Source organism: Epinephelus fuscoguttatus, linkage group LG4 (genome assembly GCF_011397635.1).
Source record: "Epinephelus fuscoguttatus linkage group LG4, E.fuscoguttatus.final_Chr_v1".
Taxonomy (NCBI): domain Eukaryota; kingdom Metazoa; phylum Chordata; class Actinopteri; order Perciformes; family Serranidae; genus Epinephelus; species Epinephelus fuscoguttatus.
This window is the reverse complement of record NC_064755.1, coordinates 33284976-33301204: the sequence shown is the minus strand read 5'-3', so window position 1 is coordinate 33301204 and position 16229 is coordinate 33284976. Positions and strand designations below refer to the sequence as shown.

Below are 16229 nucleotides of genomic sequence, written 5' to 3'. Positions count from 1 at the left end.
TTTAATTTAAAAAAGCATTACATTATTTCCCATTTTAGTTGATGTGTTATTAGTGCTTTGAAGTAATTTAAAAAGGTTTAATAGGAATTTTTAAATCATTTTGTTAATGAATATTTAATTAGTAATAGTTGGATGTCAATTGTTTTTTGATAGAAGTAAATAAAAACAAACATTTATGTCATGATAAAAGTAATACCACATGTTAGCTGCACCATAGATAATGAATGAGAGCCTGGTTTTATGGACCCACACAGAAATTTCAATGCATTTGACTCTGAATAAAATATAGGGGAAAAACATACATCAGCAGCAAATAATGTAATAGTGTAAGTGCAAATAATAAGTATAAAATTAAATATAAAAATGTACATTTGCACACTGTGGTATTGCTACTTCCTTTTAAATATCTGAGCACCTCTTCCACCACTGGTAGTTTTGTAATTTTATTTAGAATATACACAACAAGACAGGAACAGTTTCACAAAACTCTAACACAGGAATCAAACAACAATGGCGGAAATGATACTGCAGGAACCAAATATAAGCATAAAGAAAGAAAGGGACACATTTCAAATTTCCATTTACAAGCATGAATATGATATTTACCCATAATAATCACAGGACTGACAGTATCAGAAATGTTTGTATCCATGTTGTCCATAAGATAAATAATATCATTGTAGGTAAATGGAGGTATGTCGTCCATTTTCAAAGATGATCAGTTATGGATTTCAGACCAGAACAAAGTGACATGTGAACATTTGAAAAATAGATGTTCAGCAGTTTCGGCCTCTGAAGAGCAAAAGACACAAGGATCAACAGCCAATTTAAATCTTCTGTGCAGAAAGTCACTGACAGGGTATATTGCTGATACTATTTTAAAATGTGGTTCTTTGACTTCAGGAGCAACAGGGCAAGATAAATAAAAAGAGAATGCCTCTACAAGGCTTTTGGCAGGGGATCTGTGATGTCCTATTCACAATCCATGGAGTCACTTTCCCAGTGGATCGGGAAGTATGTCTTTTGGGCAACCTCTTGAATTCTACTATCAGACGTAGCCAGATCAGAGTCAGAACCTGATTATCAGATGATCCAGTTTACTCAGACTTAGAAAACTTTATTGTCCATTCAGTTTACATGAGATGGAAAATCTTTTTTGGTACTGGCAAGAAGACAAACACCTCACACAAAACAGTGACAGGCAGACAACAAGTTCATAAATGAATAGCAGTATCAGTACTCTAAAATACACTGTACACACAACCTTAAAGGAGTGGGTTAAAAGTAATTAAAAGCATTTATGTATTAAAAGCATATGTGTTGTGTGAGCCTGGGACAGGTCCCATGGGATCTATTTAAACAGTTCCTTATGAAGAAGGGCCACGGCTGATGGTATAATGACTTTTTATAGCCGTTCGTCTTGGCCATTGGTAGGGTCAGTCTGCGGCCTGAAGGCAGCTGCTGAAATGCTGAATGGAGGGGATGAGTGGGATCATGATAAATCTGGATTGTCTTTTTTATTGTTGCCTGGGTGTATAAGTCCTAGAGAGTAAACAAATAGACGGACAAACGCCAACGGCCGAGGGTCAGCACTCATGCATGTGCCCCACACTCATTACCAGTTGGATTGTGGCTCTCAGAAGCGAAGTTGCATACCTCTAGAGAAATCAACTTACTCACTAAAGAATAAGATACACTCTTTCTATAGAATATGGCAACCTATTATTAATTATTTGGAAAATCTCCCATCCCACAAGACTGAATGTCTGCATGTTCTGTCTGTTTTCACCACGCAAGTATTATAAGAGACCATGCAATTGTGGATAAGACTACTACTATCATTCCAAACCCACATCAATAACATCACCTGGATTGCATATGTCCATCAACTGAATTCGTCCCTCCCTCACACCCAGCAGCACCGCCATACTGGTCCACTCCCACGTCACCTCTCATCTGCAACACCCTTCTCACTGGTCTCCCCCTCAAATCCATCCATAAACTTCAACTGGTCCAAAATGCTGCCGCCCGGATCATCACCAGAACATCATCCATCCAGCACATCACTCCTTTCCTCCATCAACTCCACTGGCTTCCCATACAATACCCTACTGCTCACATTCAAGGCCATCCATAACCTCGCTCCTCCATACCTCACTGACCTCCTCCACATCCACACCCCGCCTCTGGATCTCCCTCCCACCTGATATCTGAAATATTCAATCCCTGGACACTTTCAAATCCAACCTCAAAACATATCTGTTTAAACAAGCCAATCACTGCTAAATGTCATTGCCTGCTGCTAACTTCTTAATGTTTTATTATTGCTGCTGTATTGTTTTTATTTATTTATTCTCTATGTACAGTGACCTTGAGAGCCTTGAAAGGCACTGATAAATAAAATGCATTATTATTATTATTATTATTATTATTATCATTATTATTATTATTATTATTATAACATTGCCTCTCAAACCCTCCACCCCACAATTTTTGTAGTGTAGTATTTAATTCTATTAGTTACATTTTTGTTTGCATTGTTACAAGACAATTTATGATATTGTCTGTTATATGTTTGAAACGTTCGTAATGTAAAGCTGGTGTTTGTGTGTTGTCAATTTGTGATTGTGTGATTTGTGTATTTTCAAAAGCTAAAATTAAATATACAGAAAAAAAGACAGAAGGCCTGGTAATGTTGTAATGCTGCATAAAACATGCTGAACTCATCCTGAACTCTTCCACACGTCCCTCCTGAATTTTAAAACGCGACACTACCTACTTTTGTCCACACGATGGCGCTGCGTCCCCATGTTACCCCCCATTGAAGCGAGCCAGCCAAGCAGAAACGCTTTCCAACTGTGTCCAACCAAAACTCCATCCAACCACCTCAACAGGAACTGACGTCTCTTCAGTGCAAGTGGATGGAAAAAATGCAGCTGCAGGAAAAATGGCTCCAAACACCGCACCGCTAAAAGGTGAGGATTTAACCTTTGTTACTGTAAATGTCTGCCGGTTAAAGTTGTAGCTTGTTGTCGGCAGAAGTCGGCGGCTGCGGCTCCGTAGTGCCCGGCCGTTTGCCGTGTGACCAAACCTGCATTTCTTCCTTGTTGTGGACAGTTGGCAGGACTAAAGCAGTTGCCTGGGTACTTTTAAATTAATAAATCAGTGTCCCTCAAAGTGCGGAGCAGTCATGTAAGTTATCGCTGTGTGGCTATATCCACATTAGCTTTGTGTTACTGTGAACAACACGTTTGGCTTGTACCGTTTTGTGAGGGTTAGCGGCTAACTTAGCATCCAACAAAGTCAGAAGTTAAAGTTCCAACCGCTATCAAAAGTATCCAGAAGTGTCTTTTAGTCGTGCTAGCCGGGTCACTTAGCTTGTTTACTTTCTTCTTATCTGTTAAAAGTCACCGTTATCTTATATTAACAAGTAGCTAGGTCATATTTTAAGATGTTAAATGTGAGTAAAACAAACGTTCACGACTTACTGACAATTCACAACGCATCATTTGGTGTCAGGTGAGCATCAGCCGACAGGTTAGCTAGCTAGCCGAGATGTATACAGATGTGTTAGCCAACCTCTTATCATACATTTTAAAGCCTAAAACTGATAATGTAATTGTTCTGTAGCTTTACCTACTAACAGGTTGTGTCACCAAGACATGAATTTCTATTGAATGTCCCCCAAAATGTGATTATACAATACCCCAGTGCGAACCATTAACACTTGGGATCAGATGAAACCTAACCTTTTCCCTAAGGTCATCCGAGGGATAATTTAGATTTTTAGCTAATTAAAATGCAAGGATGAGCATGATATAGTTTGAGTAACTACAAGTCCTCTTTTAGAAAGGTAATTCACACACTGCATCAATTCAAACTGATTAGGAGCTGCTTGTGTGTGTAATTATTGCATGTAACTCAACTTGTGACAATCTCCAAATGTGCAATTCTGTGTTTAATAGTAATAATAATGACTTTAAGGACACAGAAGAAGGTCCATAGCATACCACATAAAAACAGACAATAGCCTATGTACAGAAATGTGATAAATACAAAGTATATAAAGGTAAGAAATATCCAACACTACATTGTGCAAGTTCATATAGAAAAGACAAAATTCAGTAAACTGCACCCACAAACATGCTGGAGAGCCAAAATCTGACTGAGGTCACCTCAAGAGTTGGCCAAGGCCTGGATGATACAATTTTCTGAGACAGAGAGCCTGCACATAATATATCAAGATTTATTTTATTAGGACAAAGCCCTTGAGATGTTTCATCTCGTTTTCGAGGGGGTCCCAACATATATCACAACATAGGAGTGCAAAATACAAGTACAGTTATCAAAATATTGACTTACAGATAGACAACAGGCAAGCTAAACAAAAAAAAAACTAGCATCAACCAAAAAACCCCACAACATCACAAGTATACAACAGTGACAGCATCAATGACAACAGGAGCATACTATCTCAAAAGTAATAAGACCTTGACCTTTATGTGGCCCAGGCAGTCATAACACAAGGAATGTTTTTATACTAAAAGGACTGTATCTTTGGAAGATGTCCCATCAATTTAACTTTTGCTTTAACAAATTTAATGATGAAATGGATCTTATTTCAGCAGGTAAATTATGCCAATCTGCAGGGGCTTTAAACATGAACGCTCTTTTGCCAACTGACTTTTTAACACAAGGGACAGAGAAATAGAGTTGAGCAGCATGTCTAACCCGCTATATAAGATATATAAGATTTTGTTGTAGGGCAGAGCAGGTAGGCACACCAACATTTGCAAACATTTGGTTGGCACTGCACCATCGTGGAAGTTTAAGGAGTAGGTTAGCTTGGAGGTGTCGCATGCATTTGTAAATTCAACTATAGGACAATAGTTATGAGAATACACCACAGCTGGCCAAGTGAACAACATTTGGGATTTCACTCCCCCAGGGGTCCTTTGTTTCTTTTTATAGACTTAATGTCCTACACAGGCGAGCCTTAGCACTAGGAAAGCCAGTAGAGAAGAAAGAGGAGAAGTTCAAGTGTATTGTAATCTTTCCCAACAACCACAGAATGTATCTTAGAAATCTATAAACTTGACCTGGTTACTTATTTTCCTTTTTAAAGATGTTGTCCTGTACTTTGGTCAGCTGTGCAGTGTATTGCTAACATCTGCTCTTTTGCATAACTATTGGAAGGAAAAACTCTGTTTCAGTCCCATTAGGTCAAGACAGCTTCACAGTGTTTTAAATCTGTCTAAAATAGTAGGCAAGTGCCCGTATGAACACTGAGACAGGTCTTGCTTGCTTTAATATTCCTCCAGCCATTTAGAGATCATACTCTCCTAATGACCTGTAAATGAAAGAAATGGGGACAAAATCCACAGTCCACATTCTGTAAAAAATGTATTACACTGTTTATCTGAAGCAGTCAAACAAGTGGATATGTTATAGACTTTTTGGTACACAAGGACCCCTATATGTTCCCCAGGCAGTCATAACACAAAGAAGGCTTTTTATACTAAAATGACTGTATCTTTGGAAGATATCCCCTCAATTTGACTGTGCATCTGATATACTTTGGATTTTATTTTTGCACAGAACAAGGACTGTGTATTTTGTTACCCATTACTTACACTGATATTGCTATAAGAACAGATTTTTAAGGGTTACAATGAACAGGAGGGATGACTACAGCAAGAAAAACCTGTTGCAATGTTAATACAGGCACCTAACTGTTGTTTTATAACAGACTTGAATATTTGGAAACTATTATTTAATCTCTAATTTAAGTGGAAATCCCCAATTTTCAGAAGATACTAAATATGTCTGAATTTTGGCACAATGTTTTTTAATGTTATGCTAAAACATGTAGAATTTTTACATTTGATAGAATGATGCCATCATAAAAAAAATGGAATATATTGTCTGAATATATATAAACAATTTAGCTTAATTTAAAAACTAAAACAAGCTGATAAAGAATATCAAAAGCTCAAAGCCACCTAAAGGGCATATTAGGGTAAACTGTATGTTAAAGGTTTGAAACACATGATGGTGGCTTTGTCAAACAACCAAGGAAATGATTTGGGAATTGTCCACTCTCCAGTCCAGTTTTTCTTATACTTAAATCTTTTCACTCAATCAAACATTTTCACTAGAGGCTTATGGCTCGGGTAGCTGTTGTCTTCAGAATACTTTACCAGTAGTAATGTCGTGTTGAATCAAGTTCTTGCAGGACCTGGGGTTCGCCATCCTTTGTCATGGTGCAGTGCAACAGAGTATTTGTCTTGGCTGCCGTTGGCTTTTCTACATAAGTAGGACTTTCCTCCTTTGTATGTGTCCTTTTGCCATATATGGGTGTTATGCATATGGCTATCTTGATTTAGGATCGTCTGTGTTTAGCCATGGTTTAACTTGAGTCTTGTTGAATCTCCTTTGTTAAAACAGCATAACATACTTTCCTATTCTCAGTCTTTCTTGAATTTGAGCTGTAGTGGATTGATCTGCCCAATCTGCAATGATCTACTGTGCAAAACAGTTAAAAAAACACAAGACTGATGTTTATGAACTCTAATCACATTATGTGGTTTCTCAGATTGCACCGGTGTTTACATTCAGAATCAGGAAGTAGCTGCTGTTTAGTGTCTAGCTCAGTGTTTTAACTTTGGACACTTGGCAGTTAAGAGGCTCTGATCTTTTGGTTATGGAACAGTGACTTCAACCACTGAGCTTCGATCTGTCAGAGCATGCATTCTGACTGAGTGCAAAATCAATAATATACGGATGAACTACTTTGGTGAGAGCATGTTACATTTCTGCACAGAATTAAGCCATCAGTGACAGCAGGCGCCAAAAGACAATGACCCTTCCTTTAATGCATTTAGTGTCTCAAAGCAATGTTCTTGGGAAAGTTGGCACTAGGCTCTCCTAGTCAAATGCTTAATGAATGCAGCCACATTGTCACTGCCCGCTGGTGTTAGCACAGCTGATAAGACAATCTTGGGCCATGGTGCTAACATAATGCTAACAGAGTGAGAGAAAGCCAGAGGAAGAGAGAGAGACCCGTTGGGCTGCTTAGCATGCCAAATTCCTCAGCTGCACAATAGTGCTAGGCTAGCCTGAGCCCCAGCACAGCCAGCCCTCTCCACCACAATGGGAGGGGAAGCTCAGGAGAGGCCGGTGACGCCTGGGGAGGGAAGGAACTCACTCAACCCTGGGGCTGTGATCGGTCGATGAATGGTCGCTTTGAGAAGGCGCTGTGTCATTTTAGGACCACAAGACACTCTTTGCAGCAATGTTTTTCTCATCTTATAGACGTGGGATGCTCTTGGCTCCTTCCTGTTGTAGGCTCACCATAAATAGTTGGCATCAACTTTGGGTTTTTGAGGGTCAGTTGGAAAAAACACAGTTGGATGTCATCATCTTTAGATGGGAGAAAATAATCAGCAGATTAATCAGTAATGAAAATAAATTGTTAGCTGCTGTCCAGCACAGAAGCACACACGTTAACTGCATGCCAACAAGTTGTGCGAGTCATGTCACCTCCTTGTTGTAAAGCACTTGTTTGATTAAGTCTTTTTGGTATGTGAGCAGCCGGGCTGCCTGTGTAAACAATTGCAATGTGCAGCTTGCAATGTCAAGGTGAACAACAGAGAGGCACACAAATAGAGGAGAGCTTGTTGTGAGTGAGCTGACCAATTTACATGTCATGAACATGCTGGTAATGTAGCCCATGCTGTGACCTGATTGATGCCCTTGATTCCACAACAAGTGCAAGTAATTATTGGCTGTGCATATGTGACAAATGGCAGCAAATCAATAAGCATTCGAAGCCTGGTTCAACAAATGAAGCTGGCATGAGTATTACACAATAAACACTATTTGATATAGATTCTGTCTACATGTAGCTAATAAAAATATTTGTATGACTGACAGCTAATTTTTTTTCTAAATGATATTGTGACTGTTTTGAATCTGTTTGACCACCTCTTGATGTCATTTACCCAAATGTTTTTTCTCCCCCCTTCTTTTTTAGGTGTTTAAAGACTTGCTACACAACCCTTTGAGCCACACTAACTTAAAAGCCTTCACACTCATGGCACCTTCCAGTTGACAAAATGGCCCAGATATCAAGTGGTAATGGGTTCAAGGTGGATGTCCCCCAGCCAAAGGGGGTTGTGGATAAAGAGGAAGCCCTCCGCATGGAGGAAGAGGCTTTAGCAAAATTGCAAAGGGACAAGAGACACACTCATTCAGCTTCAGCATCCCCATCTTCCTCTGCAGCATCCTCGTCCTCCTCAAAACCAAAACCACCTAAATCTACCACTACTGCTCCTCTACCTTTACCCTGTACTACCAGACCTGAAAAAGACCTCATTGTCTTCCCAGAGACCAAGAAGCAGGCAGAGCAGGACAAGTTCAGGGGTATTGATGTGGACAAGCTGACCAATGAGGAACTTGAAAAGCTCCTCCTGGATGAGAACTTTGGGGTTAACAGCAAAGCGTCCCGCCCTTCACTGCTGGGGTTTAACCTCAGTGCCTCCTACCCTGGAGGCCATGCCTGTAGCTCCTCTCCTTTCCAGAGCAGCCAGTGGACACCTGTTTTGTCCAACCCGTCTAACTCCAGTGTGTCCACTCCCACCCATCAGCCTTCCCCAATGTTCCCATCTGCTCCATTCCCCAAACCTGGCACATTTCAAAATGGCTTCACTCCAACCATTTCGCCTTTCATGGCCCTGACGGCGCAGCAGCCGTCTTTCATGACCTTTACTCCCATCCAGCCTGCTGCTGCCATGGTCTTCCCACAGCCAACAGTGGACCCAGAGATGGCCAAACTGTTCGACAAGATTGCCAGCACCTCAGAATACTTGAAGAATGGCAAATCAACCAGCACTGAACTGGATTCCTCTCAAGCGGGCACAGCTTCTTTGGCACCCAACCCACCGCCCCAGCAGCCAGCAGTGATGGAATCTTCTAGCATCAGCCGCATTGACTGGCTGGATCTGGACCCACTTACAAAGCGTAAAGCTGAGAATGAAGAAGCATCCCTGGCATCGGGAGGCACTGCACAGACAGTACCAGGAGTTGCAGGGGATCCTTGGGATGCAGTGCTCGAGACTGAAGGGAACAGTAGTGGCCACAGCCCACCGCAGGAGGTGAAGGCATCACTGACAGTCCGCTCACAGCACAGGAGAGCATCAACAGGAGCGGCTGTCACTAGGAGTCACTCGCTCAACATCCCAGGGACCTCCTCCCAGCACAAACCAAACAATCAGGTACGATCGTAGTAAAATGTTAATGTTTTAAAACTAAATTGCTTTGCCTTTTCACTGCACAAATTTAGCATGTCATAGCAGGAAAGCTATGAACATGACATGATCAGAAATGACTATCTGTGCTGTTCTGTCTCACTGGTTTGAAGGAGGCAGGGCTCAGTCAGAAAAAGGTGATGTCACATACTTCTGTACATCACATCAGGATTAAGTAACATTGGAATCAAAAATGTAATGACAGTTGTGGGGTTGTGCTGATGTTGTCAAACAAGTGTGAATCAAATCCGATCAAACCACACCCACATAGTTCTGATGAAGCGGATTAACTGAGTTTTCAGTTGGCTCACTCTGAAAGCTGGGTTAGGCAGAATCTGGAAAAGGCAAAAAAACCCAGCTGAATTTAAAAAATATACTCTCCTCCTATAGCTCCTTCCTCTCCCCTCTCTGTCCTAAGCATCTCCCACCAGATGACCACTGGCATATGCACACATTACATATAGTAACCCAGTGTTTCTTATACATTTATTCATTTAATCTTATTTTATTTTTGAGTCGCACATATCTCATTCTCTCAGCCTCTCCCAGCCCTGCTCTTTTTCTCTTTCTGTTTATCAGACCACAAACGAGACAAGAATTAGCTAGCTTACCAGCCCACGGTCCCTCTGCCTCACTCCCTGCCACTGTGGAGTGTGTCCTGTGGAAGAGACTGTGTCACAGCGGGTTTGTTGCTAGCAGCTTCGTGGGGTCTAACCTGTGTAGCAACAGCAACAGAAAATTTGCTGATCCAGCGGGGAGTTGGGTGTGTCCGATCTCCTGGAGCTGGGGTTTGTGCTGCCTAGGTTCATGTTGCTGAGGCTGGTGACTAGGGGCCCGTCTCCTGAACAGGTGCCTGCTCTCCTCTCGGGGAAGTGATCTGTAGCGGTAGGGAATGAAGCGGAGGACACACTTAGAGTCAAGGCTCTAGCTAACATTAGCTACATAAACATGAAATTGAAGCCACCGCTTTTAGCTTTTGGCTCCAGTTAGCAGCATTTTTTCTCACTCTCTGAAATGCTTCACTGATAGTGACACGTTTTATACTCTTTCTGATAAGTCCATCTTCCTTGTCTGGGCAGTTTTGCAGTGTAAGCAGTTGTTACCAGTGTTGAAATAGCAACTTGCTCTGCAGGATTCTCCGCCATTGAATCAGACTGTCACTGATGGGACATGCACATGCATTTGTAGGACAGCCGGTTGGAACACCTTCTCACTGAAATGACCTGTAATTGGCCAGACTCTCCTGTTATGGGCTAGATTTTTTAAACCCTGAAAACAGAGCCAAGAGGAAGTGCAGAAGTCTAGTTTTCTCTCACTGCGATTGAATAACAAAATCCTCAAAGAGAGAGAGTCTTTAATAGTTGCTGCATTGCATTGACGTGTACCAGTCTCAGGACGTTGGTATTACGGATGCAGACTCAATGGCGTGGCTACAGGGTTCCTTAAACGAAACAGAGCAGTGATTAATATTTTTAGTTTCACCTGTGTCCTGTTCTTTTGAGCTTTCTGTTTCACATTCACATCTTCACACCTCATGACTGCACTGTTATCAACTTATTACTGTTTTCCACTTAGCAGTTTGGCTGAACCAGTGGGCTAACTACTTCGCCACTTGGTCAGTGTCAGTCATGTGTTATCCCCAACCATGTTTTGCTATCCAGACCAGAGATTTACCTGCTAGTCCAGCGTCACCCTGAAAAGTCCATTTACTACCAACAACTGTCTTTTCTCAGTATTGACAGCATTTCATGTTGCAGAATAAATGACTGAATGAAACCACAGCTCTTGCAACATTGGCTTGTGGGAGTACAGTTTAATCAGAACAGATGCTGGTTGATCTTCTCCTTCACCCAAAACACCCATCAAAGTCTTACTTACAACTGCATGTATACTCCTCATTCACTCACTAGCGCAAGCAAAACATCCTCCATACTCCTGCTCCCTGTAATTAAGTTTTTCACTGTGGTGAGCTACCCACTGTTTCACCCCACAATTTCCTCTCAACCACATTTTGTGATTAATTTTGCCATGCAAACTACACCAGTGATCTAATTTCTTGTGATGAATATTTAGAACATTCATTTGGGACAGTGCTGTGGGCAAGTGGCATGGGATATTGTTGCCTCTAAATCTTTTTCTTCCCCCCTAAAACTAAACAACCATCTGTCATTTGGCTGGAAGCTCTGAGCATCTTAGTCAGCAGTACAACCGTACTGAGACCTACCAGCCAAACATGAATTTCTCTTCATTTAGTATTTGAGAGTCAAATCAACCAGAAGGTGTAAATCATCTGTGTGGAAATGATTTAGTGCATTTACATGGACATGAATAACCAGTTTATGAGGGTTGTGTCAGTTGTGATCATATTGGAGATATGGTGTGTACATGAGCACAGAGAAATTGGGCTATTCATATTCCTTATTACTACAGTCTGTTAGCGCAGGTGCCTGTGATTTTTACAAAAACAAACCAACAATGGGAGACCAGAGCGACAGATAATGTTACGCACTACACTGTGCATTTACTCCCACTACAATTAAACTGCTAATTTCTTCTCTGCTTTCGATTGCCAACAGCTGTATGCTCTGAGCGCCGAATACCGGCTCTCTTTCTTAACCACACATACTAAGTACTGTGCTACTGTTATTCCTAAATGGAGCTAAAATTACGCTTTCTATTGCACTGTCCTCCACTCCACTGCCAGCCTGTCACTGTCACTACCACCACGTAGGGTGGGGGAGCAACGGATGAAGATACGCAGCATTTTTGAGTAATCTTACATCGCTTGGCTGAAGCTGCTTGCACAGATAGGGCTCATTTATGCCCAACGTTAGATATGTATACGGACATGGATGGAGCCTTCTGTCCATACTCTGCGTTTATAGTTTAAGCGAGATACAACCGTAGGAGGCAACAAAGACATTTAAGAATTCTTCGTCCAGATGTCGTAATGTATTTCATGACCTCACAGACCACCACGGTCTACAACACTGCCTCCATTAAAAGGTCCATTATTACTACCTCCTCCACCATCACCTCATTTGTTGCTGTCTGAATTATTTGACTCTACCCCCTAGTGCTATGGGCTAGGGCTTTAACTTCACCATCATAAAGGACGCTTGGAAGTATGAGGGCAATGACGTTAACAACTTTTGAAATGGGTGTATCTGTTTATGTACATAAAGGTAGTATAAATGAGCCCATAGTCAGCGGGGCTCAATAATACATGCACCAGTATTCATGATGGGTTTCTTTTGGAGTACTCCATCTAGAATATTTGGGTTTCTCTTAAACGGAAGCTCTTACTAGGGTTTCTGAAGCAGGATATGGTGTTAACATGCTCAGACACGTAAACCTGATCATAATAGGGTTATTCAAGTCCCTGTAAGTGCACTCAATGAGTATTACAAACTTCTTCAAAACTGATTATAAGATACTTTGACAGAAGTAAAAAGGTCCTGAATAATCAGAGGTGATAAGTCTTGTTGTCAGTATGTACCACTTTCTGCAGTTGGTAGAAATGTGCATAGTTACCTGTGTACTTGAGACATGCATGTCCCTCCCCACACATGTCCTGGTGAGTACAAGATACAAACATTGCTTTACATTCTCACCAGTGGTCAAAAAGTCCACATATTACTTTTAAGGTCAGGACAGGCTATTCTGTTGGACATTGTGCCTTTTTTTTGGCAGTTTTTAAGACGCCCACTTCCTGCTTATTGTGTTTCTCTGTGTCATGACCAAACAACTGGTTTCTGTGGTATGTTTCTTACACCAGGGTGATAATTAACTTTACAGCACCACAGGGCCCTTTTGTCCAAAATTCCCCATGAATGCAGAAAACGAGGAAATTCGCCACAATTTGAACACATTGTTTGGAAGGATGATGGTACAGTACAGTCAAAAAGTGGAACATTGTGGATCAGGACATAGACATGACCAGCCATTTGCAGTTTCAGTACACTTTTCCAGGAGCTCTTTCAAGTCCATGTACATGACTCTACAGACATACTTTGCCACTCATCAAAGGCAACATGTCCAGTCTGTACACTCCAGACATGTCTTCCAGGGTTGAGGAATGTCTCTTCCCCTGAAAGGATGAAACAGTGTTTGTTTACACATGCCTATATGTTATGTCTAGGCTCAGGCCTGCGTTCGTTGGTCAGACAGCCGTGTTGTGTAACTTGAGCCTGTTTAGCTCAGCGTTCTTCACATATGTCCTTCAACACTCTCACTTTTTTAATCTGCATCCATAATGCCTGTGATCTTGGTGTATGTGATTTTGAGATGGTATGTGTGTTTACCTTCTTCCCTTGTTTCATCTGCTTGCCTGGCAGTCGGCGCAGATGTTGTTATAAACAAGAACAAGCCCGTACAGCTCCCCTATGCCCCACAGCAGCACTAGAATGACCTAAGATATCACCCTCATACGTTGCTGTGCCAACTCCTCTCTCATTCAGACCTCAGGGGGAGAGATGCTATATTTCCATGAAGTTTGGAAGGATAGTTGTGGCATGCTGTACTTTGAGCAACTGTGATTAGATCCTGTGATGCGGGCAAATAAGCCTCCTATGTCTGGTTCGCAATGAAAGACTTCCAGTAGCTTGTATGTGGAAAGTTTTTGAAATGAAGCGGTAGCTTAAAAATATCGTTTTTAGTACCAGTAGCTTAAGACAGGAACTCAAGCTTCAACAGCATGACAAAAAAGAACAATCAGAGGATTGTGAGACTGATAAGAGGGGTAAGAACAGGAACATGAGAGTGAAACTAGATTTTCAACCACAGACAGTAAAAGCAGGAGCTACAGTACTAGACCACAAATCAATTCTTTTTTTTAAAAAAAACAAGGTGCTTTCTCTTAGTTGCTTGCATGGACCACACGTATTGAGCCAATCAGTTTACAGACACAGCTATGTTGAGGGCACAGCTTTGTCGAGGCTTGGCCTTGCTTTCAAAGAAAGTATTGCAGTCCCCTGAAAATAGATTTTGTCTCGCTTCCCTTAAAATACCAAACCAATGTTTTGCATGGTTTTTGCCTACACATGCATTTACATCGCTGCAAAAACATCTTTCAAAGCATGCAGTTATGTTGTAGATTGTTGAGGGGTTTTCCTACTATTTCAGACAGCCTCAGGTTTCAATTCACTTCACAGCGGAGTAAAAAACATCAGCTTACAGTACAAAGAGTTGAAACTTGCTCGAGCTAGTTAAACCTTAAAATGTATCTTGTTTAATTGCTGTCAAAGTCTATCATTGTGTTGTAGTATTGTTAAAACTGTAGACTCATTTGAAAAGTCTATTGATGACTCGTGGTGCATTAACCCGGCATGCTTGTAGAGATTCCAGAAACATAAGATCCATTACAAGAGTTACCAAGGAGCATTGCCTTTATGAGCTGTGTGAGAAAATCAAACCCAGAGGACATACAAAAAGCCATCATGGATATTAGGATAATGTGAATCTGACAAGTTAACAGGAACTTCCGTGAAAACTGTGCTGTTAAGAAGCCAAGTGTTGTTATACTGTTATACTGTAGTTATTGTAATAGCTGATTGTAGAGCAATGATTTAATCGCACAAACTTCCTGTCAATCAGTGTCAGCGATGACCGTGAACACCCACCTCTGTTTTTACGACAGATACAAACACTGCTGTTTCCACAAATACAGTCAAAGTGTAGGCTGATCAGTTTGAGACGCTGGTGTTGAGTTACAGAACAGATCCAGACATCAGACACCTCCTAACCCTTGCTCTGAAAGCTTAATGAAATTCTCCACAGCTCTGCAACACATTCTCACACTCTGAAATATGGGTTTGAGTCATATTGTGGTTGCAAGTGTTAACTGATGTGTTTACATTTTATCTCCACTTAGTATAACTGGCAAGAAAACAATACATTTTTTCATTTGGGTCTAACAAATGCTTGTTTACTGGCCATAACCTTGACAAATCTTGTCTCATATAATGTCACATGTAAAGGGGTCAGACTTGTCATCTATAACTAAACTTGGCTTAGCATGTAGCCTAACAGAAGCACAGCACATATTAAAGCTGGGGTAGGCAGAGATCTGGAAAAGTCAAAAAAAAGGCAGAATTTGGAAATACACCTTGCTGCAGCAGCTCTCCCTTCTTCCCTCTGTGTCCCAAGCCCCTCCCAATAGATGACCACAGGTATATGCACAGGCTTCATACAATAACCCACTGTTTCTCATGCATTGTTTTATTTAATCTTATTTCATTTTACAGTTGCACACAGCTCATGTTTCTTATTCTCAGATCACAAATGATACAAGAATGATTTACCTATCCATCCTCCCACCTCACTCCCTGCTGCTGTGGACTGCTTCCCCGGGAAGAGAGCAGGCAGCAGCTTGAGAGTTGGACCTTTAGCCAGCAGCTGTAGCAACTCAATTTCGGCCAGCTCAAACCCCCCAGCACTGGGTGTCACAGCAGGCTAGTGGCCAGTGGCAGTGCTGGGTCTAACCTGTGTAATGGCAGCAACAGAAAGTTTGCTGATCCAGCAGGGAGAGGGCAGGCAGAGGGTACACTGTGATTTGAAGATCTAGCTAACATTAGCTACATAAATGGGAACTTGAAGCTGCAGCCATGAGCCCTTAGCTCTGGTTAGCAGGAGGCTAAACTATTAGTAACATTTTCTGTCCATCTCCGAAACACATCGCCGATAATGACACATTTTATTGCGTTTATTGTCAGACTCTCTTTTCAGCTCTCTTGTTGAGAAGTCCATCTTCCTTTTTTAGGTTGATTTGCAGTGTAGACAGTTGTTGCCAATGCTGGAATAGCAACTTTCTCTGCAGGATTCTCTGCAATTGAATCAGGCTTTCACCAAAGAAAAATGCATGCGCACCTTCTTACTGAAATGACCTGTGATTGGTCTCCTGTCACAGCCGAGATTTTCTAA

At 41.4% G+C, this 16229-nt stretch overlaps 1 protein-coding gene across 1 annotated transcript in view; it reads left to right on the top strand.

The window, feature by feature from the left end:
- The first annotated feature begins 2826 nt into the window (after nucleotides 1-2826).
- The window catches only part of pik3c2a (phosphatidylinositol-4-phosphate 3-kinase, catalytic subunit type 2 alpha), a 67266-nt gene continuing 53863 nt past the window's right edge, over nucleotides 2827-16229 (top strand). The window contains exons 1-2 of the mRNA XM_049573259.1: nucleotides 2827-2975; nucleotides 8036-9275. Coding sequence (XP_049429216.1) covers nucleotides 8118-9275 — 1158 coding nt within the window. The 5' untranslated portion in view covers nucleotides 2827-2975; nucleotides 8036-8117. The remainder of the gene's footprint in view (nucleotides 2976-8035; nucleotides 9276-16229) is intronic.